Source organism: Numida meleagris, chromosome 7, assembly GCF_002078875.1.
Source record: "Numida meleagris isolate 19003 breed g44 Domestic line chromosome 7, NumMel1.0, whole genome shotgun sequence".
Classification (NCBI taxonomy): Eukaryota; Metazoa; Chordata; class Aves; order Galliformes; family Numididae; genus Numida; species Numida meleagris.
This window is the reverse complement of record NC_034415.1, coordinates 5,303,014-5,327,311: the sequence shown is the minus strand read 5'-3', so window position 1 is coordinate 5,327,311 and position 24,298 is coordinate 5,303,014. Positions and strand designations below refer to the sequence as shown.

General features: G+C 50.8%; 1 protein-coding gene and 1 long non-coding RNA gene across 4 annotated transcripts; both read left to right on the top strand.

Moving 5' to 3' along the window:
* LOC110402784 lies at window positions 823-8,073 on the top strand. Its single transcript, XR_002441297.1, has 4 exons — window positions 823-869; window positions 1,522-1,633; window positions 3,080-3,307; window positions 3,509-8,073. It is a non-coding gene; the product is annotated as an uncharacterized LOC110402784 (long non-coding RNA).
* Window positions 9,357-22,332, top strand: LOC110402841 (dimethylaniline monooxygenase [N-oxide-forming] 3-like). Of its 3 annotated transcripts, XM_021405370.1 has the most exons (11): window positions 9,357-9,582; window positions 14,412-14,502; window positions 15,582-16,011; window positions 16,111-16,248; window positions 17,926-18,114; window positions 18,418-18,580; window positions 19,415-19,557; window positions 19,637-19,836; window positions 19,951-20,309; window positions 20,712-20,784; window positions 21,773-22,332. In XM_021405370.1, exons 4-11 carry the CDS (start codon window positions 16,117-16,119, stop codon window positions 22,110-22,112), a joined length of 1,599 nt encoding a protein of 532 aa, XP_021261045.1. In that variant the 5' UTR covers window positions 9,357-9,582; window positions 14,412-14,502; window positions 15,582-16,011; window positions 16,111-16,116; the 3' UTR covers window positions 22,113-22,332. The 3 variants fall into 3 exon arrangements, with proteins under 3 accessions (XP_021261045.1, XP_021261047.1, XP_021261046.1); XM_021405372.1 differs by lacking the exons at window positions 9,357-9,582; window positions 14,412-14,502; window positions 15,582-16,011; window positions 16,111-16,248 and adding an exon at window positions 16,267-17,487; XM_021405371.1 differs by lacking the exons at window positions 9,357-9,582; window positions 14,412-14,502; window positions 15,582-16,011; window positions 16,111-16,248 and adding an exon at window positions 17,502-17,598.

The window sequence follows — 24,298 nt, the reverse complement described above, 5'->3', positions numbered from 1 at the left end:
GTAGTGCTTTTCTCACATATATCTGCTAGACGAGTGCAGCTGGATCGATGGACAGGTTTTGTTTGTTCTCAGTCACCGATGGCCTCAGCCAGCACACACTGTCATCCATCAAGCAGAATGTTATGATGGTGTACGTTTTGTCTGTATTTTACTGAACTGTGTAAATAGATTTGCAAATTCAAAGTCTTATCCTGAAGGCACGGAGTGCTGTGGGGTTTTAGGAGACGTTCAGTTGCAGTTCCAAGGACGTTGCCATGGTTACCCCCATTCTTGCCATGTTCAAGTATGGTTTGGGGGGAAAAAATGATCTTGAGGCACACACGGCTGCTCTGTACAAGCGCTGGTTTCTCAGCCACCCCTTCCCAATGCCCGAGCAGGCACCGATTCTATGTGAGTGGGATTTGCAAGCATGGCACAGATGGATGATGGGTGAGGCTGGGGGGGCTCCCAGGTGGAAATGTATCCTGTAAACTATCTCTGGCTTTGTGATGTAAAATGTACAGTGTTTGCACTAGAATAGAAGCGATCGTTTTCAATAAAAGGCGGGGAAAGGCTCCCCAGTCTTTTCTGTCAGCTGCCCCATGTGTGAGGTGTCGCTGCCCTGAGGTCCTACAGGTCTCATCATCGTGGGGGTGCTGGGGGGCTGGCGATGAGAAAGCCACAAGAGGAAGAGTGCCATGTCCCACTGCCTGGGTGGGGAGCAAAATGGGATCAGCTCAATTGGGAAGAGGCTTCACTGCTAAACAAGGGAGGGGCTCTGAGGCTAATGAGGGCTAATTGGTGCAGTAAGCTGTTAAAATAGGAGTGGGGAGGTGCTGGGGTAGAGCTTTTTTCTTCACTGAGGAAGGCACCGAGCTTGGTTGGAGTTGGTGAGTTGTGCTTTGGGGATTCAGTAGCTGTTGTTGAGGAGGGAATCCTGAGCATGGCTGGGCTGCTCTACTGCTTCCCTGCTCAGCTCCTGACCACTGAGTTAGGGTATCTGAGGTGAAAGTGTGGGGTGATTGAAGCCTGGGAGCCCACTAAGGGAAGGAGGGCATCTTCAGAGCTGTGGTAGTTACTTGCTTTGAGCCAAGCTGTTCCTCTGACACTGAAATGATAACATCAGCCCCTTGCGTGCGATTGCCTGGTTGTCTAAAGAAGCAGAGTTGGAAATGGTGTAGCTTCCAAGCCAACCGCCAGACCAGAGTTGTTTGGGTTCCTCAGCAAGATGTGGGATCCTGCTCTGGGGAGGAACACCGGCAGAGCTGAGGTGGTGTTGCCCAGCAATGCTGCTCAGCATGACCTCTCCTCGGGATCCCAGTACATCCATCCCTCTTGGCCTGGTCTTCATCTGACATGAGTTTGCTGGGCTAAAGGTGAGGCCAATGACTGAGGCATCCTTCAGTGAGAATTTGGGCTGTTGTTTTACTCAGTGCTAGTGGAAGTGTGAGAAATGCTTAAAACATCAACATGATGGAGGAAAGCTGTGTGGCTGTAGAGCTTTGCTCGCACAGGAACTCACTCGATAAATGTGCCCAATAGGTTTCTGGCTGCAGCTGTTGGTCCCGAAGGTTTGCTCAGCCCTACATCTGCTACTGCATGAATGTGGAGGAAGAGGAGGAATCCAGAGCCGTACAGCCCACCATTTTCACAAGTAAATTCTGGAATTTGGTATAGGGAGAGTGAGGACATCCGGGCTCCTTCTGTGGACCTGGAACTCCTGTGCTTCCCACCAGCAATGGTTCAGGAGAGCAGCATGCACCCAAGGCTGCTCAGCAGCTGCCAGGTTTTAAAATAAATTGTCTGTGGTGGGGGCTGGAAGGCCAACAACTACTTTTGGGAACTGGCGAGGACCTTATAGCGTGTGCATGTCCTCTTTCATACTCTTGGGGTCTGTTAGCTGTGGGCACAGTTCTGCTTTGCTTCCTCCCTCTGCCTGGCCGAGCAGTGCCAGATGTTGTCTCGCTGTTGCTGGTTTCCAGCCCAGAGGTGGCTTTGGCAAAGGGGTGGTTGCAGCTGTCCTTGACAGTGGGAGGTGCTAACATCAGCCATGCTTACAAATGCATCTCAGGACACCCCAAAGTGCACCATGTACGACAGAGCTGGGCAGAAGGACTGGTCCCATCTGCCCAAAATGCAATCAAATGAGGAGGAGATGAGTTCTCTGTGCATGGGCAGTCACGCCATGCTGCTGGGATGGCTCCTTAGCACTGCTGGGCTTTGAGGTGGCTATGGTGGTAGGATGGGCTGGGAGCAGCTCCCTGGGGGACAGAGCCCTCCCAGGCCACATCGAGCCCTTATCTGTGGGGTGAGTGCAGCTCTCCAGGCTGGCAGCACATCTATCACCACGTCCGAGGGCTGTATCTAACACCAATTGAAAAATTGAGTTTCTTTTCCTGTGGTAGCGTCCAAGATTTCACATTTTTGACTTCATCCCAAATCAGGCTGAGGAGTGGAAATCTCTAAAAATACTGTAATGAAAATGCAAATATGCACAGGCATGGCCAGGACACTGACACAATAGATTTTTCCAGCCTTACCGAAATGGAACGCACTGAGCCTTTGAAAAATGAACTCCCTGGAAAGCTGCTATGTGCCTGCCACAACCACATGTCAGCATGGCTCAAGTGAGACATCTGAGCAGGATGTTTTGTGTCCAGAGCTTGGCAGGATGAAGGCTGTGTTCTTCAGCATCTCTCCGGCAGGTAGTTCTAGGTGTCTCCTCCATGAGCCCTGTGGTCAGTCTGGCTGGATGATTCTTCATGACTACAGTAATAGCACAAAGGGACGTGTTGTGGTGAGGGGGGGGGTCGGCCTCTTTTCCCAGGTAACAGTGAAAGGATGAGAGAGAATGGCTTTAAGTTGTGCTGGGGGAGGTTCAGGTTGGGTATTGGAAAACATCTCTTCTCAGAAAAAGTGGTGGTGGATTGGCACAGGCTGCCCAGGGATTTGGTGGTGTCACTGTCTCTGGAGGTGTTCCAGAAACGTGGAGACGTGGCACTGAGGGACACGGTCAGTGGGCAACATTGGTGGTAAGTGGGTGGTTGGACCTTGATGATCTTTGTAGTCTTTTCCATCCGTTATGATTCTATGATTGCAGGCTCAGAGGACAACCAGGGTCCTGCTTCATCCCCATCACCCAGTTTGTTTAGTGCCACGAAGGTCCCACGCTGCCATCCCTGCTGAGACATGGCAGAGATGATGAAGAGTGGGTTGAGTCAAGATGACAAGGACCATATTGGTAGTCAAGGTGGTGCACTTACTGGCCATTTTGTTCATCAAGATGAGGTTTTGGATCTAACACAAATGGCCAAGAAGGATTTCAGAGGTAAGCAGTGGTAATCCACCAAGGGCTATGACTTGCTAAAGGTGCTCAGCGCATGGCATGTCCCTCACACCAACAGGTCCGCCTCGGGCTTCACCAAGGAGAGCTCACTCGCCCAGCGTGGCAGGCTCAAATAATAGATAATAATAATAATAATCTGTCTTTAATTTCCCCTCTCTCCTCTTGGTGATGAATGGCTCGCAGTGAGGAGAAGCAGCTGTTGACGGGGAGCAGGGTGGCTTCTCTGGGGTTTATTGTTTTAATCATGGCCTAAGCGAAAGTGACAGCATGAAGATGAAATATCTGCTGAAAGGAAATCATAACTCTGGGTGACTCCACTTAGCTCTGTGACAGGCGAGGGTGTATTTTCGTTGGACACGGTGGATTGTGATCTCAATGGAGCTTTTGCTGGAACCTTCCTCCTGCCTTAGTGTTGGTGGGTTTGTGGCATCCCCAGCGCAGCATGGGAGCTCTTAGACCTACCTGAAGCCTTTTGTTGAAGCTGACCTGCTGGCCTCGGTGGGGTCTGGTTTCTGGGGAGATCTCAAGATGGGAAGCCACAATACTGAATGGGGCTTTGTAATCCCAAAGGAGACAAGGAGGACAAGGCAGTGAGCATGGGGTCTGCTCATCAGGGAAGAGAAGGACCTTCCCACTGGGGATGAAGCATGCCAGAAGAGGAGAAAAGGCTGTTAGGCTGAGAACGAATGACCAGCAGGAACCCAACCTACCAGGGTCATGGCCACCCCACCGAACATCTGGCACACAGGACCTCTGCACGCCCCATTGCCTGGCCCCAGTGGGTTAAATGGTGCACGTGGCTGTAAAGTGTTTGAGCTGGCGCATCTCTGAGCACCATAAACATGGGGGAGAACAGTTTCTAAAATAGCATCTTTCATGTTCCCGAAAAAATGTTCTCATGTGCTCTGCTGGCTGAAACCACTGTTACGAAACAAAATGCTTCCCATAAGCAGTCATTAGGGCTTGAGCCTGGGCTGGGGTGCTGCTTGATACAACGAGAGCAGTTAACGAGAGCAGAACAGGACCAGAACAGAAAAGTCAGCAGAGTTGTTATTTTCTTAATTAAAAAAACACATCCTAAACCGCTAATGGTGCCAGAACACTCCCAGTCCTTCTGTTGGATGGGAGCCCTGGCAGCGCCTTCATGCAGAGCTCAACCTCCAGCCCCTGTGCTGGGACAGGGTGACGGGGGGTGGGGGGACAATCACAGATGTCCCCATGCAGCCACGTGTGTCCCCACCTGCACAGCTCCATGGGCTGCGTGCCTGAGGGTGGCTCACTCCATAGATTTTTCTCTTTGAGGACGGTGTTGCTGCATTGCGTGTAAGTTGATTTCATTGCATGTGTTGAATTTATTGAAGTGAACAGGGAGAAGTGTGGGCTGTACAGGAGCAGGAAGGTGCCTGTGCCCAAAAACGTTTTGGAAATGTGTGTTGCATGTGCCATACACATGCAACTGATATTTGTTTGTGCTGTACTAATGCACGCAGCTATATTCTTGAGTTTCAGCCGTAGGTGCATGATTCACTGAATGGTAGGGGCTGGAAGGGACCTCTGGAGACCATTGAGCCCAACCCCACACTGAAGCAGGTTCCCTACAGTAGGTTGAGCAGGAAAACACCCAGGCAGGTTTTGAATATCTCCAGTTTGGAGTGCAGTCCAGGCTCTGCTCCCCCATCCAGCCAATGCATGTGCCATGTTTTTCACTGAGGACCTGCAGGTAACACAGACCCTCTGCGGCAGCAAAAATGATGAATTAAAAGAAAGAGAAGGGGACAGAGAGGAGGTAAGTGCTGGAGGGGACTGAGGAAGGATCTGCAGTGCTTTGGGACTGAGACAAGCCTTCGTGTCCCTCTGCCCAGCTGCTGCTGTGGGGCTCCTGTCCCTGGTGTTCTTTTTTGGAGAGGTTTGCATAGTGTGGCTGAAATGCTGCTTGCCCACCACCCTCGCTGCTGTTGTTCACCTTTCCTCCTTTTCCAAAAAAGGGATTTGAGGGAGTTGTTTAAGGAAAAAAAAACAACTACCTCATTGTTTTTCCTGGCCAAATGCTACCTGAAATCTGACGACCCCCTCCAGAACTTTTATGCGCTTAAACGTCACTGTTTCAGCGAATTCTAAAATTTGTGGTTTATTTGACACCAAGTGACTCTGCTCGTACTTGTTTTTCCTGGGATGCCTTCAAGGTACGAGTCATTAAACAACCACTTCTTGAAGGTGCTGGCGTGCTGGCCATGTCCTGTTATGGATGAGTAACAGGGAAATGAGCACTTGCTGATTAACAGCGATTCCCACATTAATGATGAACACGATGGGGAAGGAGCCAGAATTTGAAGCTTGGCGTGCCAGCTTGGTGACGTGGGGACCGCTGGCTCCTTCCGATGCCAGAGCATGCTCAGAGCTGTCAATCAAAAACCAGCCATCAGCTCCAGCTACTTTCTGGCCATACCTGCAGATGTTCAAGATGCTGATGTACCTGCCTGAAGCATGAAGCTGCTGTGGACTTCACTTGCATCACAGGAATATTTCCTCTGAGTGACAGCTCTGCTGGGCTCTTCCCATGGAGAACAAGAGAAGGAGATGGGCATCACCTCCCTTGTAGGACCGGGTCATGATGGGTTCCCATCAAAGAGATGGAGGAAGGGAAGCATGCTGCAAATGCTTTCTGTCACCAGGCAGCTTCCCTTAGACTTTGCGTTTCATTTTATTACTAGAAAACATTAGCAGGGCAATACGTCAGCAGGGGCCAGGACACGGTGTCCCCAAGAACTTGCCCTCCAGCAGTAAGACTCCATGCTCAGTGTCTTGCAGGTGGCTCCTCTTGAAGCCCTACCTCTGGCAGGCTGTGTAAATCTCTCTTCGATCTCTGGTGGGACATAAATCTCCCCCAAAACGCAATGCCTACCAAACATTATTGCATGATTGAGACATAAATCCTGTGTCAGCTCGGTGGAACATCTGTGGCTACCAAGCTAACCAAGTCAAGACAGCTCCTTAACTATTCCCAAACATTAGCTTATGAAGACGCAGACAACGAGCAGCCCATCTGAAATGCTTTCGAAGCAGCCGTTCGTCATGTTTGTACAAGTCATAAACAGGTTCTATGGCTTCTGTCCCTGCCTTGAGCTTTTGGGAATGGTGATGTGGCGATGTGGGAGTCGCCTTGGTTCTCAGGCTTTGATTTTTCTTACATTGAAGGATATCCTTGATTCCCTGAAGTGCAGGTGGGGCCGTGATTGTGCTCCATCCCTTTGAGCCTCAGTCATGCATGGCAGCATCTCAGGGCTGGTGGAGCTTGGAGCTGAGCCTTCGCACAACTGCCCAGGGAGATCTCCCTGCAGGAGAATGAATCAGTCCTGCCGGCAGCTGGAGCAGCCCAATGACGTGAGGTCAGGGGCTGGGCAGGGGAAGATTTAAAGCCCTTTCTCTCCAGAACACGAACTCCTATGACTTGGCTGTTTCAGCAGCTGTTACGGTCCTTGATGGCGTGAAATGTCAGCGATGGACTTTGCCCAGCATTTATGTAAACTCTGAACTGTGCGCAGCCACGGGGCCAAGCTATAAATCTCCCAGAAGGAGCAAGGTTACAGAGCCTTCCAGGGCAAGCTGAAGTTGGAAGCAGAGGGAGGCTGAATGTGTCTCTTGGCTCCCCACGGCCCTGGATGCAGCATCCAAGGGGATGCCGTCTTTGGAGAGCCTCCACCACCTACCTGGCTGGAGACCTGAGTACTACTGGCCCTGTCCCATGCTCTTTGAGGGTCACCTGCTCCTCATGTTTCCTCTGTTCTGTAGAGGATCTTGGGCTCTGCAGAGAGATGCTTGATCTTGGTGTCCCCGGATGTGTGGGCATGGCACCAAGGGACGTGGACTGCTGATAGGACTTGGTAGGTCAAGTTGGTGAGTGGAGTCGATGATCTTGAATGTCTTTTCCAACCAGGCTGGTTCTGTGATTCCACGTCTAAACGGCTCAGCTGCATTTTGGGCCGGCACAGAGGGTTTGCTCCCCTTTGCCTCTTTCAGCTCATGGCTAAAGCAACATCTCCCATTTGGTCCTGTCACAGTAGCTCCTCCCCAGCTCACATCTCCAGCCTCACCAGCAGCCCTTACACTTGGTTTCATAACCCCTTGGTTATGAACTCACTTGGTTCAGCTCTCCCCTACAGACAAGAAACAGAAGAAGTTATGTTCTCCAGCTCTCCACCAAATTTTCAGTCTGCTGAGTAGCAGCACTTCAAAAATTACAATATACAAAGTGCCCAAAGTGAAGGATGTTGTTCTTGGGAGATAATGTTCTCAAGCACAAATTGCTTTTGACACTGGAAGTTTGGCTTCTATGAACAGCTGCCTGGCATTGGGCAGAGGGCAGCAGTGGAGGTGCTGGAACTGGTATTTGTGATATTTACTGGTAAATGTGTGCAAGTGAAAAGGAAAGAACTTCACTGGCAGAACCGTACTAAGTTAATTTTGTATGTCATGTTTTTATCAGCATTAATATGAATGTCAGACTTGTCCACTCAGATTTGGAGGATGTGAAAACAAGGCCCTGTGCTGTTTAAGTGTCTTCAAATGGTAATAAAAGCACCACATGATCCCCAAAATGTGTGTTAAAAGGAGAATACCATTGCACTATGGCTTGCTCACAGCAGATATATGGTCCCAGTCACCTGGGCCAGACCCCATCACTGAGGCACTGTCCACATCCCGCTGTGTGCACGTGGGTCTGGACCAGCATCCCCAAGGGGAGGAAAAGCCCAGCCTGGGGATTGTCAGCAAATTAACAAATCAAGCTGTTTCTCCTCCAAAACTCTGCTGGCTTCTTCCCATCCAGCTGTGCTTTACCCCATGGGCTTGACCCCTTTCCTCAGGGCTGGAGTTCAAGTGACCTACTTCTAATTTCTCACCGCCTTCTGATGAATGTTTTCATAACACTTTTCTCCTTCCCAGCTTTGGGAACCTGCCAGAGCTTGGCCAAAGCTGCAACCCTTCTGCTCTTTGACACAGTGGCTGCTCTCCGGAGGATGCTTCCTGCAGGCTCATGGAGGCAAGCAGAAACTGGGGCTGGTGGGGATGGTGGTGATGTCTCATGGTCTTACAAGTGGTTGGAAAGAAACCAGGATTAGCTTGGGACAATGCCAAGGGATGGTGCCTGATGGTGATGTGGGTGGTTGGTCCCTTTCCAAGGGGCTGCAATGTGAGAAGGGAGGAAGGTGGGCAAGGGAAGGGAGGATTTGATGGACCATCACAGTTCTCTGCTCATACACGGACCTGGGAGGCCCAAGGCCAGTGCTGGAGCCATGGCTCTGCATCACCAAAGGCTGGTTGGGGGTGGTGGGATGGGATTGGGGATGGTAATGGTAATGGAGCTTGGAAAGGAGATGGGAGTGGAGATGGGGAAATGGGCCTGGGCCCCTGTGTGCCTGGAAGCAGACAGCAGAAGTGGGAAACTGCCCTGGGAATGGCACTGGAGACTCCATGGGAAGATGGAGAATGAATTGTACCAATGACGAAATCCCCTTGGATTTTACAGGGGCTGGAATATCATGCATGGAAAGGAGGCATTGCTCCTGCTTGCCTCCCATGTCCAGCTCCACCAACTGAGCACAGAGTGTGCAGGGATCATTTGAGCCTTGATGGGACAGGAAAGCCATCAGGTGTGCCTCAGGTCCAGCAGCCGTGGATTCGGAAATGCCTCTGGGCCCAGGCACATGGAGAGGAGCTGTCTGTCGATGCCTCCACTTGCTGGATGTCCCTGCAGCCTGCTGATGCTCATCCCATGTAGGAGAGCCCACAATGGAGCCATCAATGCTGCACTCTGACATGGGAGCAGCAAAATGCTGGGTTTGGCCTCCTGGGCTCACTTTGATGTGCCGTGGTGCTGCCCCATCTCACACTATTCCCCAGAGTAGACCCCCCCCTTTCTCAGTAGCCATGAGAAACATCCTCATTGCGTTGTTTCCGAAAGGAAAAAATGTCCTCAGCTGCTGTAAATAGCGCAAGGAAATGATTTCTCATGGTCCTGTGAGGACCAGCGTTTCTGCTGCTTGAGCCTCACAAGCTCACTGGGCAGACATCAGTGGAGAGCCCTCCTCCATGGCTAGGCAGTTCCCATGCTGCTGACTTCATGAAGGCTTTAGGGGGCCCCCAGGAGCCCGAGCGGCCAAAGCGCTGGGAGAATCTGGAAGACTGAGGGAACATGGATGCGCCCACTTTGTGTGTGGCCAGAGGAAGCTTGGAGAGGCTCACTGACCTCAAGCTGCTGGGTAATGTGGTGATGAACCTGTGGGTGTTGGTATGGAATGTGGTGGGGCCACCATCCCTGGAGGTGTTCAAGAACCGTGGAGATGTGGCACTGAGGGATGTGGTCAGTGGGCACAGTGGGGGCGGGGGGAGTTGGGGTTGGCCTTGGTGATCTTAGGGTTCTTTTCCAACCTGAATGACTCTATAAATGAAAAAAATGGGCAATCGGAGAAGGAGGGTATTTTCCATAGGGAAAGAAGACCTCTCCCCAGGACCTGCGCTCCTGCTCCCACGTCGCAGTGCATCAGCCCTGTTGTGGCCACGCAAGGCAGATCCGGCGCATGGAAACCTCAGTCAAATGTTATTTCAAAGCTAATGATAAACATCGTCTATTTCTGAAGCGGTCTTGTTTAAGATATTTCCCCTTAATGCTCTCAAAATAGCAGTAATTGAAAACGGTTCTTTGAAACGCCAGCGCATACTTCTTTAATTATATCTCACGCCGCCTGCTTCCAATGGAAGGGCCCTGTCTGTTTGCACTCACCGGCCCTTATGAAAAACAGGCTTGGGCCCAAGTCGCCTGGAACCGACTGGAGAAACGTTTCCCTTCGGAGGCATCATCGGAGCGAATTAACTGGAATCACGGCGCAAACATCTCCGCGAGTTCTCCCCGCCCCGGCCCTGCTGCGCCCCGGACTCTCCCCGTGCCGCCAGGGGGAGCTGAGCGCCCGCGGACCGCTCCCGGCGCTGGGGCGGAGGGGTCCCGGCCCCGCACGACCGCCGCTTGCTGAGTGTGCAAGCGGTGATGGAACCTAGGGAACAAATGCACCCGTAAGAGCCGTATGAACCTGCAAAGCATTTCTGCACCTCTTGGACTCGGAGTCCAGGGGGGACTCAAAAATCCAGCAAGTTAATTGATATTTTAATCCAAATGGCCGTTGTCCTATAGGAGCAGCAAACTCCACAGGGGAGCTCACAGCAGACATTGTGGCCGATACCCCATAACGTCATGAATGGATTTACATGGGTAAGAGATTACAAAGGGTTAAACCCCAAGGACAAGCTCTGGGTCCCAGAATCATAGGACTGTTTGAGTTGGAAGGGACCTGGTCCCACTTCCCTGCACTGAGCAGGGACACCCACAGCTCCATCAGGTGCTCAGAGCCCATCCAGCCTGACCTTGGGTGTCTGCAGGAATGGGGCACCCACCTGTCATGGTTTGACACCACCAATCGACCAAAATGGAGAAAATGCTGTTTGAAAAGCAATTTGCTGGGGCAGCGAAAAGTAGGTACAGGAGAAATGAGTGATTGCTCGCTTTGCTGTCTGGTCCATGTGCACTTGGAGAGATTTATTGACTGATAGCAGAGGAGCAGATCCAGATCTAGTTTGAGATTCTGTGCAAATGAGTGGTGACTATAGTTAATGGTTGCACTGAAGTGCATAACTTTTTTACCAGTATGACAGCAATAAAAATACGATTTAGTAATATCCCTGCAGCACAGAGGGAGATCAGCCTGAGCTGTCTGGAGCTCGGGATGGGCTCATTGGAATTGCCCACTGACCTGAGCACAGGGAGCGCGTGGGGAACACAACTGGCACAGAGAGGAGAGCAGATCTTGAAGAAGAAGGGGCTGTGTCACGTGTTGCTGCTCAAAGCCATTCATTGTGCACAACGAGGAGTCGGGTGGTTTCATTTCAAAACCAGTCTGACCTCCAGCACTGCCCAGGAGAGGGGCATGGGAAATGACTATGGGCTGCCTGTAAAGTAAGCAGGATGAAGAATACAAGCATAAAGGTGTTCTAGCAGTAGCAGTGCTGATCCTGGATATGTGATATAAGGAAGTTATAAAAGGGAAAAGCTCCCACAGATGTATGGCAGGTAACCAAATACAGTGTGAAGGGAGCAATCTGTAGGGCAAACAAAAGCAGGCCAGAAGTTTGAGCTGAGTTCCTTCAGGCTGGGCCCTCGGGAACAGCAGTGGGTCAGCATCCCGAAAGGGCAGAGCTGGCTGCGATGTGAGAATGGGTGTAAAAATCAGGGTGTTATGTGGGCTTCTTCAGCTCTCAGTGAGGCTGGTGCATCATGAATGGCTATGTTGTAACAAGTCTACGCATAAGGAGGAGAGGGCAAGAAAAATCACCCACCCTGCGTTGTGCGAATGGGCTGCTGCACCCAGAGACCATCCCCAGGGCTGGTGTTGTCCTTCACGGAGGAGAGAGAGACATTGTCTTCTTTGGCTGGGTTTCTTGTAACTGGCAGTTAGTAGTCCTAAAACCATAATGAGGCAATTTGATTCCTTGCTGCTGGGGAGCAGCTGTGATCTGCAAAGAGAAATGGGATCTTGTGCAATGCCCTGGGAGAACCAAGCATGAGGGTGTGAGCGAATGTCCTGCTCTGCTTTGGGGGAAGCAACTGGAGATGTCCAGCTTGCAGGAACCCCTCTCTTCCAGCTGCTGCCCCACCTCATCCTGTCAGCTTGCAGCTCTACTCATCCATGCTGCTAGGGCAGGAGGGGTGAGGGCAAGGTGTAGGAGTTAGTTTCCGCCATCCTGCTCCTGGGTGGTAGAACCAGATGTCTTCTGTACAGGTATGTCTCTCCCGAGGACAAAAGGGATTTGGCTAATTAGCAGGAATTATGCGGTTGTTAAATCTAGAAAAGCTGTTTCAGGCAGGCTTGGTCACAAAGCGTCCTGTGCTGAGATTTGAGCCCGTGGTGTCCGGTTCTCTGCTTGAGGGCTGGGTTTGTTCCTCCTTCGCCACATTAATCTGCAAAAAGTGAAGCTGGGGGCAGACATTTAGGATGAATCATAGAATGGCTTGGGTTGGAAGGGACATCAAAGATCACCCAGTTCCAACACCCTGCCATGGGCTGGCTGCCCCCCACCAGATCAGACTGCCCAGGGCCCATCCAGGGATGGGGCTCTGGCCTTGGCACCTCCAGGGGTGGGGCAGCTACAGCTTCTCTTTGGATACATGGAACAAACACAGTGGGTTGCCCATGACCATGGTGCCTCTGGCCCTAGAAGCTGTTATGAGCGTGGCAGCAGTCCCTTCTGTGTCACTGAGAAGAGCAGGACTTTACTTATGTTGTAGCAAAGGCACTTGGTGCACATGTCCTTGGGTCCTCCACTCCTCCTGCCAGGTTGTGTAAGGATTAAAGTACTGCAGAAGTCAGGTAAACATTGGAACATATTTTTGCCAGGTGATTGCTCAAGAAAAGGACAATCTCATCTGTTTTCCCAAGTGCTAGGTGCCTTTGGGCATTCACCCCAGAGCCATGATCTGGGCGGCCTCCGGCAGCTGCAGTGGAGATGAGAGTTGGGTGTGAGCGACACTGGAGTGGGTGAGGTTTCACCTGATGCTCTCAGCCATTCCTCGGTGCTCTGAGGATCCTGCCTACATTCAGACAGCACCCCTGGAAAATAACATGTGGGCAGGAGATAAAATTAAGGACAGAGAATCTGCCAATGGATGGTTACTGGTGAAGGCAAGGAGATGGACTGGAGGTCTACAGGGCATCCAGCATCGATGCTGGGTGGTGGTGTGGGAGTTAGAGGAGAGCTTTAATCACGGAGACATGTATTTGAAACAGACACAGCTATACCTGAAGAAGATCTCATGGGCTTTTGGGGGGATTTGGCCTTGTCTGGAATGCTTTGGGTTGCACTTGCAGGGTGAAAAGGTCCTAGGGTCTTCTGGACAGGAGCTGTCCTAGGTCAGGGTTGAGAGAGGAGGGTTAAGAAGAGGAGAGTTGCCTTGGATTTCAGCTAATTGGTAGAGCAACACAAGGTCTTGCAGCCCTTTCCTGGAAGGATTTTGCACACAAACAAAAATGAGGAGGAGGGATGTGGAGAAGGAAATGAAAAATGTATCATTAACTGCTCCTCCAAAAACAAGAGGGATGCAATTAGTGCCCGTTGCCGCCCGCCTCAATGCTGATGCCAGCTGCTGATTTATTGTCCCTGCGCACAGAACTGCTGGGATGTTTCCCATTTGGCACTTCAAAGATGGGTGAACAATGGGGCTATGCTTCAAAGGGTGAGGGATGTGGGACGAGAGGGGCCCTGCAAGGCAGTGGCGGTGCCTCTGGAAACTTTGCTCATCTCTTGCTGCCAGCAGCATCAGGAGCCCATCCACAGCGTCATGGTTTCAGTGGGTTTTGTGCTCCCCAGCAGCTCCTCAATGGGCCCAAAGCATCCTTCCTGTCCTGCCCATCTGCTGATATTCATCCTTCAGCTTTCACACCTCAGCTGCACCACAACACCTGCTCCAATCCGCTTCCAGCCTAAGCAGCACGCTGTTGGTGAAAGAGAGCTTTGGGCTGGAAAAGTAGGTTTCTCCAAGTGAGACCCCTTCTCCATCTGATACTGCTCTTCTGAAGGTTGAGAGCTCCTCTCTGCTGCTTCTTTCCTGTAGCGCTTGTTAAAAAATCAAATAGGAGTCTGCAGATGTTGGGCAGAGCTACCTTTGGTGCCATTAGAAACGTTAAGATTTTTATTATGTTTTTACAGACTTCTGCACGCCTTAACTTCTCTCTCTTCCTCTGCCTTCCCATATCTGCATCCTTTTCCTTCTCTTTATTTTCTCTTTCTAGAGAGGAAAAAGAGAGGAAAGTATCCAAAATCTTTTTTTTTTTTTTGAGGACAGTGGCACCGGGGAAATGATGAGTCAATAGGTCCTTGACCTTTTTGTTCCGGAAGCTTGGCAGCTGTGTCACTGGGTAATGATTGACTCCTCCTGCACTCCTGCTGCCCTCCATCTGCCATCCTCATGCCAGGCATGGGGCAGGCACTGCCATCCTCTCCTTGGTCCCAGGTGTCATTTGCTAACAGATGTCTTAATTTGCAGAACTCATCCTCCTCCAGCTTGTGTCCTGCAGGAGTCATGGGGAAGAGCCGCATCTCTTCTGGGCTGGGAATCCAACAGGCCACCTCCGCAGGTTATATGCGTTAAGTCCACTTAATCATGGCTCCAAAACTGTCCCCTTGAAACCCAAACCTGTTTGCCAGACAGTGGAAAAATTAGTTATTTCTTTTTTTGTTTGTTTGATTGGTTGGTTGCTCGATCATTTTGCTGGCATTCTCTGTTCTATTTTATTTGAAGTGGAGGCCAGGAATTGATGGGTGGATTTGCAGTGAGGCAAAGATGGGGAGTGCAGAGCTGGATTTGGGCTTGCAAACAGATTTCTCTGTGCTTGCCTGTGTTTTGTCCTTTTGTATAGACGTCCTCTGAAGAATATTTGACCCATTTATTAGAACTGAGTATTTGAGGCAATGTGGAAATCATAGAATCACTAAGATTGGAAAGACTACTAAGATCATCTGGTCCAACCAACCCATACCTGTGACCACTCAGACCAAGTCACTCAGTGTGACAACTCTTGATGTTCATTCCCTTGAACACCTCCATGGACGGTGATTCCACCAGCTCCCTGGGCTGCCTGTTTTAATGCACCACCACTCTTTCTGAGAAGTTTTTCCTAATATCCAGCCTTAACCTCCCCTGGTACAACTTGATGCCATCACTTCTCATCCTGTTGCTGTTACCCGGGAGCAGAGACCGACTCCACCTGAACACAGCCTCCTTTCAGGCAGTTGGAGACAGTGATGAGGTCTCCCTTGAGCTCCTCTTCTACAGACTGACCCATCCCGTTCCCTCAGCCATTTCTCAGACTTATGCTCCAGACCCTTCACAGCCCCACTGCCCTTCTCTGGACACGCTCCAGGGCCTTGATGTAGTGGGGGGCCCAGAACTGATCACAGCACTTGATATGCAGCCTCACCAGAGCAGAGTACAGAGGGAAAATGTGTTCCAGAGAAAGTTCATAGGAAACTCTAGAAAATGAGCCTGGCCAGTGAGTCGCTTGTAGAAAGGCCCATGCTTGGGGAGCTGATGTGATTGGAAATTGCCTGGCAATGCTTGTGAGGCAAGGGGAGAAGGCAGGGTACAAACCCCAGAGTCCCACAATGATCTGCCTCTCCTTCCATCACCTTTACTCTGTCCGTATATTGGTTCCAGGCTCCTTATTTCACCGTCTCTTCTCTGGCTGAGGATGAGCCCACCTTCAGACGCTCTCCTTGGTGGCCCCTATAAATGAGAGCCCCCATTTCCCTCAGCTGCTCTCGGTGATTTGGGCATCACTGCACTGCTTTTGGAGGTGCTTTTCGGAGGTGCTGGGGGCAGCTGCTTGGTGACTTTGGCCTCTCTCTTAGAAACAATTCCAGCCCAGCGCCTGATTTCCTAACTCAGGAGCTCTGAGTCTGCAGCTGTGGGACTGCTAAAGTCCACCCAGCAGAAGGCAGCCATCCAAACTGCCGTAGGGCTCTGGCCCTGCCTCCCATGCCGTACCAGATAAAAGCTTCGCTCTTGGCAGGAAACGCCTCGAAGCTGCAGATCCTCTCCTCCCACAGCTCCCACTCCAAGCTCTGAGGCACCACGGGCTGCACAGGTAAGCAAGGACAGACGAAAAGGCTACAGGTGTTGTGTGGGGCCAGTCTGGGCCTAGGAGCGCAACATGGCTCCATGACAGCCGCTCTCCCACCCACAGGACACAATGGTGCGACGCGTGGCCGTGGTGGGCGCAGGCATCAGCGGGTTGGCGGCCACCAAGTGCTGCCTGGAAGAGGGGCTGGAGCCCACCTGCTTCGAGCAGAGCGAGGACATCGGGGGGCTCTGGCGCTACACGGTGAGGGGCTTGGTCTGCATGGTCTTGTGGCAGTCTGGGGCTAGAGGAGAGTTTGTGGGGGTGGTGGCTGCAAGGGCAGCTCAAGTGGAGGAAACAACCACAATAAGACATTAAGGTAGAGGGGTGAAGACATCAGGTTAGCTCTGGGCGATGGGTAACCAACTCCTAAGTGCCTGGGGAATGCTCTCCTCACGGCCCCTCAGGGCACATTTGCACTCACTGGAGTCACTTACTACGCTTGATGGTTTTGGGGTGTTCCTCTGGGCCCTACCTGGGGTCACCCCCAGATTCTATCACTAGAAACACGAGGAGTTGGTTTAATTTTCAGCCCAAAGTATTTTTGGAATGGAAAAACACTGTATAGAGTGACTTCAGCAAGACATTGATCTGAGCTTGCTGCTTCTGGGGACAGCTGGAACACTGACACCTCTAGACGCAGCGAGACTCTTATTTTGACAAGAGTGTAATGAAACACTTAGAGCTCAGGGTTTGATGTTTTTTTTTTCTTTTCTTTTTCTTTCTTTCTTTTTTTGTTTTCTTTTGTTTTGATGCAAGTAACTTTCTGTTCTTCAGTTTCCTTCAAGTTCCCTTGGGTGTATTTTTAAGCAAATTTTAACAGCAGAAAAGTCAAAGTTTTGTGGCAGTTCTGCTTGGGTGAAACGTTTTTTTATTAATTATCTCTTCAACTTGTTAAAGATGTGGTAAATGTTGCACATCTGCTGTGTTCTGCCTACTGAGCAGGTGAACCCGCAGCGAGGTGACAACCCAAAATTTGCTGTTCCTTGCTGCAGGTGTGTCCATCCCCTAACACCACCTGGGCAAAGCTGGGGACATAAATCCCAGCCAGAAATATCAGCAGCGTTAGGACAGCTGCTTAGAATGTCCTGGTGTCCAGACAACAGTGCTGGATCATCTTGTACATGGGACATCTGAGGTTTTGGCAGGGATGTGACCCTTGCTCTGTCACAAGCTTGTTGGCCCATAGACCAGATGCATGGAGAGCAGATTTAGGGCAGTTTCACAAAGTATTTATCTTAGCTGTGGATGGTGCCTGGATTTCGTTCCCTTGTGAGCAATGAGCCTGCAATGTCCCCTGTGTGCTCCAGCCAAGCAGAGAGAAATATCGCTCTGAGCTCTGCAAGTGTTGTTTATAAGAAGAGAGGCTTCAAGTTGAAAACAGCAGCTGTGAGTGTGCCCAAGGTTAAGCCCAGACAACAACAGAACTGATCTTCCTACAAGGTAAATGCAGAAGACATTATGACACATAGAGGACTCTGAGCTTATTATAGGGATGTACTATGTATGTCGCTTTGGGATGAGCCCACAAAGCCCATGAGTGCACAAAAGAAGGTAAGCAATGGGCTGGGGATGACCCTCTGGGGCACTCAGTGCCCTTGTTTCTGGGCTTGGTTGGTGAGGCTGAGTGGAAGGACAGGCTGAGAATTACCTGGCCAGGCAAGGAGGGGATAGAAAGCATGGGAGGAGGTGGGTTGCAGGTGAAGACATCACTCTGAGGGCCAGACACTGTGGTTCAGGCCCCCAAAACTGAGGTTCTCCTAGTAGAAATGACACTGGGTAAGGTCATCTCCAGGTTGGAGATGCCTGTGGCTCAAGACTTTCTGGGATGCCCAAGACTGGCCACTCTAACCAGAGCCCTCCCCTCTCCTCTCCCTCCAGGAAAAGCCAGAGGAAGGCAGAGCCAGCATCTACCGCACCGTCTTCACCAATTCCTGCAAGGAGATGATGTGCTACCCCGACTTCCCCTTCCCCGATGACTACCCCAACTACATACACAACACACGGCTCCAGCAGTACATCCGTGACTACGCCCAGCATTTTGACCTTCTCCGGCACATCCGCTTCAAGGTAGGAGGGATGGACATCGCTGCTGTGTCTCATAGAAAATCCTGGGGTATACATCCTGGGGGAAAAAACTTACTGTTTTTGTTAAATTGGGTCTCACCGGCTTCTGGTTGGGTAACGTCAAATAACCAACCAACGTGGGGAAACCATTGCTTCTGGGGGTGGAAAATCACATGGAATGCGAGGACACCGGTGGGTTTTCTCTATCCAAAATAAGTGCTAAGTCTGTGACCTTGTGACTGGTGGGGACCTGGCTGCTGTGGGGCTCCCAAAGAGCTTCCCAAACCTTTATCCTTTCCCTTTAAGACTCTGGTCACCAAGATAAGGAAGCGCCCTGACTTCAGTGCTACAGGGCAGTGGGAGGTGGTTACACGAAGAGACGGGAAGGAAGAGGCAGCGGTTTTTGATGCTGTTATGGTTTGCACTGGGCACCATGTCTACCCGAACCTCCCCCTTGCCCACTTCCCAGGTAAGCTATATGAACACGATTCAACTGTCATGCAGCCTGGGGTGCACTTTACATTCAAACGTTGGGTTTCTTTTCTCCCCCAGAAAACCCAAAACTTTTCAGCATCAAAGATTGGTTTTAGGGGTGAGCTCTGCTTAGGAAATCAAAACTTTTTTTTTTTAAGAAAAAAGACTCTGTAACCAAACCATGTCAAAGCAGGGACGTTTTTACTGGAGGCAATGCTAATATTTCCTGGAAAAATTATTGCAGAGTGTTTCCATTTAATAGAAGTTTCTTCACTGAAGGGTTTCATAAAGCACTTCTTTTGGCATTTTCCCAAGGTTTCTAGTACAAATGCTGTGCGCAAATTTTGCCTCTGCTTACAGGATCAGCAGTGGGAAAACTTCTCTATGATGAGAAATATTTAGTGCTGGGGGTCTGTTTGGAGGATTTGAGGTCTTGGGACACTGATTGGCTGGGAAAACTCCCATTGTGTTCTTTGTTACCTTCTGATTTAGAAATTAATGTTGCTTTCCCATCACTTACTGGTGCAAAGGCACAAAGACACACCATGTGGATGGACTGTGGCTCGTCTGGTGTCTCAGGGTTGTGTTGGAGTTGTACCTTTAAGGCACACAAATGCCACACAAAGTTATCCTGTTCTTGCGAGCTGTGGCTCCTCTCTGTTTAAATATTGAATGAATCCAGAGACAAAAACCCATCTGCAGGTTTGCAGCGTCCCTCTGCTTTGAGCAACTCTTAGACATGCTCCTGCAGGAATGGGAGCAGCCAAGGCTAACACAGTCACACTTCTTCACTGATGACTTACATCCCTTTTTGTCTTCCTGCTCCCAGGGATAGAGAAGTTTAAAGGCTGCTACTTACACAGCCGGGAGTACAAGGAGCCAGAAAAGTTCAAAGGGAAGAAGGTGCTGGTGGTTGGCTTGGGCAACTCTGGCTGTGACATTGCTGTGGAGCTCAGCACCGTGGCCTCGCAGGTATGGGGACTTGCACCAGGGCTAGCTGCAGCTGGTGGCCACCACGGGGGTGTCTCACCCCTGCCACATCATCCCCCAGGTTTACCTGAGCTCCCGAGGTGGCTCCTGGGTGATGAGCCGTGTCTGGAACTTCGGCTGCCCCTGGGACATGGTGCTCATCACCCGCTTCTGGACGTGGCTGGATAACTTTCTCCCCAAGGCAGTCAGTGACTGGCTCTATGTCAGGAGCATGAACAAGCAGTACAAGCACGAGGACTTAGGCCTAATGCCGGTGGATGGGTAAGCATGAGACCATCTGTCCCCAGAGCCACCAGAAGTGCTGATCCCAGGCAGGGTGGGACCGAGCATGTCCAGGGCCAGCAGCAGGAGCCACCTCAGGCTTTTTCCTTGCAGAGCATCCCGCAAGGAACCAGTGTTGAACGATGACATCCTGAGCCGCATCACCTGTGGTGTGGTGCAGATAAAGCCAAATGTGAAGGAATTTAGAGAAACATCAGTCTTGTTCGAAGATGGGACTGTGCAGGACAACGTCGATGTGGTTGTCTTTGCCACTGGTTACTCTCACGCCTTTCCTTTCATGGAGGATGAATCTGTCATTGAAAGCAGGAACAACGAGGTTGCCCTCTACAAATGCATTGTTCCTCCTCAGCTGGAGAAGCCAACCCTGGCAGTCATTGGGTTGGTCCAGTCCTTTGGATCCGCCATCCCGACAGCAGACGTCCAGTGCCGCTGGGCAATCAAGGTGTTTCAGGGTAGGTGAATGAGCTAAGGTCCCTAAATGAGAAGTAGCACTTCCCATCAGCAATATACAGGTTCAAACTAAAAATGAGGGCAGCGCCTGAGTGCTGGAAATACCAGAAACAGGTTCTCCCTGGGATGGGCCGCCTTGCAGCATGGGGAATAGGTCGCTTATCAACCAACTGCAGATGGCAGTGAGGTCCCTGTGGTGGGGCAGCTACCTGGGCAACACCACACAACCTAAAGGACAGGGGGATCCTGTTGTTGGGCACAACCCCAGTGCCCAAGTTTGATCCAAGCTCAGGTCTTGACACCGAAGGGAAGAGATTCAGCTGACTCCTGCACACCCCACCTGCTGCAGGAGGGATCTCCTGGGCATCATCACCCTTTGCTGACAGTCTTACTGCTCTTTCCAGGGCTCTGCACGCTCCCCCCGGTCAGCGAGATGCTGGAGGACATAGAGGAGAAGAAGAGAAATAAGGTCAAATGGTAGGTGCAGCTCACGGGACATTGCCCAGGAGGGAGGAGGAAAATCCTTGCTGTCATGTCAGCCCAGATGGGCTGGATGTGGGCACGGGGAGGGCTGCAACAGGGGCAAGTCCCTTGCAAGGGGGCTTTTCTGAAATGCCCCGTTCATGTCCCAGATGAGCAAACCCATGGGGACCGACACAGGAAGGTCCTACCCAGCTTCCTAGAGTCAGTTCTCAGGTTTCCACCTGCCCCAGGGAGGTTGAATTGGGCAAATCTGTGCAGAAAATCTGTGATGGTAAGATTTCCTGTCTGAAAAACCTGCTTTGCAGCATTTGCAGGGTGCTATCAGTCTGAAAAAAACATTTCTCACTCGCACGAACAGTGAGGCCCCAGCAAAAACAGAACATTCCCTCATTCTCATTCTTCAGTAACATTTTTTAGCTTCATAAAGTACACAAAGGTCTTGTTTACCCCCCTCTTTGCGCGTATCTCATATTATAGTGAAGCAATACCTTGAAAATATGAATATGGTCGAAGCTGAATCTGGCCCAAGCAATGTTTTCTGTTGTTCTTAGAAACTGTTGCATTGCAGGAAGTTCCAAAGCACAGCGCTGCAGTGAGAGCCAGATCCCTTCACCACCACCAGCAGGAGTGATATGTAGCTGTGCCCCAGCCCAGCACCACTCCCCAGTTTTGGGGGACAGCAGGGACAGGTGCCACCTTCCCCAGGCTGACAAGGGGCACGTCACGCCCTTCTTGGGGCTCTGTGGGAGAGCAGATTTCCCATTCCTTGCTTTAATGTCGTGGGAAAAGACGGCTGCGGAGCACAGAGAGCTGTCTGTGTTCCCTGCCAAATGCCTGTGCTATTTTGACCCTGCACTGAACGTGTCTGAATTTAAGGAGGATTTCCTCCCTTGAGGGTCCCCTCAAGCAGAAAGAAGGCAAGATGTCATGTCAAAAGAAATGCTAAAGCAGCCCCTCTCTTCCTCTACCCTCTCTCTCAAAGGTTCAGAACAAGCAACACGCTGCAGACCGATTACATCACCTACATGGACGAGCTGACCTCAGCTATCGGTGCGAAGCCCAACATGCTCAAGCTCCTGCTGACAGACCCACGGTTGGCCCTGAAGGTCTTCTTCGGCCCCTGCAGCCCCTACCAGTTCCGCCTGACAGGGCCAGGGAAGTGGAGCGGGGCCAGGAGAGCCATCTTCACCCAGTGGGACCGGACACTGAAGCCCACGAGGACACGTGAAGCCCCCCCTGCCACCAGTACCCTCCCCACCCTGCTGGTGCTGGGGATGCTCTTCCTCCCACTCCTTCTCCTCCTCACTGTGCTCTACTGGTAGGGTGATGGGGAGGGCTGCAGGCTTGCCAAGTGGCTTCTGTGCGTGGGAAGCTTTCTGCTGGCCACCTGACTCCTTGCCTGATAATTCGTCAAAAGCTCCCACATATATATAATATACAGCAATGTAAATTGGTGTAACCTCTGTGCCTTGTGAATTTGGGACCTTTCTCAGCTGTGGCTATAACAAAGTATAAAGGTGCCAGCTGGTGATTTTATCTCTATATATGTGTTCAGTGTGTGATGCATTGCTGTGTGTCTTCAATTCCACCTTTCTAGTCTTTTTCTCTAGTGAAAAATGGAGCCAACCTGTTTGCCTGTTCAAGAAATGTTTTGGTGTAAAGTGTGTGCTCTGGGCTAAACAAGCGTGCCTGGATTGGCCCTTCTGAACAGCCAGAGGTACCTGGGCTGGATGACATCCCAACCTGCTGATGTGGCTTTAGCAGAGCAGAGACGTGCCTTATATTTCCTTTGATACCAGCTTCCACCTTGCTCTGCTCATTGCACAATGGATTATTTGATATCTGTAGAAGCAGTAACCACCTGCGGTGCTTTCAGCCATCATCAGTGTGCTCCAATAAGGGTTTTTTAGCCAGAATTTCGTGTCACCGCTCACTCCTCCCTTCCAAAGTGGGATGGCAGAGAGAACTGAATTAAAAACCCCACAAAGTATAACTCATGAGTTGAGACAAAAACTATTTACAAAGACAGCAATTTCTCCCCCCCTCCCCCCTCCCCACTGACCAATGCCCAGCCAGTTTTCAATGTTTCTTTCATGATGCCATATAGTATGGGTTATTCCTTTGGCCAGTTGAGGTCAGCTGTCCTGGTTCTGTCCCTTCCCACCTCCTTGTGCCCCCCCCCCAGCCCCTCAGTGTCAGGACAGCAAGAAGCTGAGGACTGAAATGTCCTTGGCTCTGTGCAGCACTGCTCAGCAGCAGCTAAAACAATGCTGAGTTATCAACGTTGGTTTTCTCCTAAAGCCAAAACACAGCATCATACCAGATACTGTGAAGGATAAATCAACCCTGTCCCAGCTGAAAAGTGGACACGCACCTTATCTCAGATAAGAGGAAAATTGTTTTTACTCTTCGTTTGCCATCATTAACTTTATCGCATTTTGTGATTAATATGTGCTGCAGGCTGCAAGCTGAGCCACATCTCAGGCTTGGTGTGGGAAATACATTAACTCGAGTGTTAACAGCAAAATGCTTAAACTAACCACTGTGGATAATAAAAACAGAAGTAGCCATTCAGGTGTGAATTCCAGACAGCCCTTACTTCTTTCCTTATTGCTTTACCTAGAAAGTAAGAGTTGGTTATTGTATCTCCATGGGCACAAAGCTTTCCTCAAAGGTGAAACCTGGAATGAAACATCTGAATGCACACTTGATGACAAAAAAAAATGGACCGATGGTTTCATCATGAGAACCGTGGACAGGTCCTACTCTCTAGGTGATTCTGAGTGCAAGGTATGGAGTAGCTGATCCCTGGGCAGAAAAGACGAGTCTTGGCTCCAGTCCTGTCCGACCTGTTATTTACCCTCTGCTTGGGCTTGCTCATAGCAAACAGATTTAAAAGCCTGTGCCCAGCCAGGTCTGAAGTCCAGCAGGCTCGTCCTGGCTCACCCTTGTCTGGTTCAAAGGCTTTCGAGATGCAACCAGTAACAGTTTCAGTGTCTTCTGCTGTAGGGTGGGTGGATTCCCCATCAGCACATTGGGTGAGGTGAGGTTATGCCTTGAGAATCTGCATAAAGACTGAAGGAAGAGGCTTGGAGGCTGGTGGAAGGAGGGGGGGGGTGGGGGGGGGGGTTATGCCTTGAGAATCTGCATAAAGACTGAAGGAAGAGGCTTGGAGGCTGGTGTAAGGAGGGAGTGGATGGGGCTGGGAGCTGGGCAGTGGGATGCAGGAGGGCTAGGAGATGAGGAGCTGCATCCCAGGGGACAGATGGTGCATCTGGAGCTGGCCAGGCTGCAGGAGCCTGCAGCAGGAACACCTGGTGGTGGTGGACCCAGCCCCAGGTACCTCCTATAACCCTGCCCTAAAGCTGCAGAAAACAACCCAACAACTGGGTGATATTCCTTCCAAACACACTGAAAAAAAAAGTACTTCTTTCTGGTTTTGTTTTTTTTCTTTTTTGCATGTGCTGTGCAACTTCACATATTTTGCAGTCTGAACAAACCTATGGGA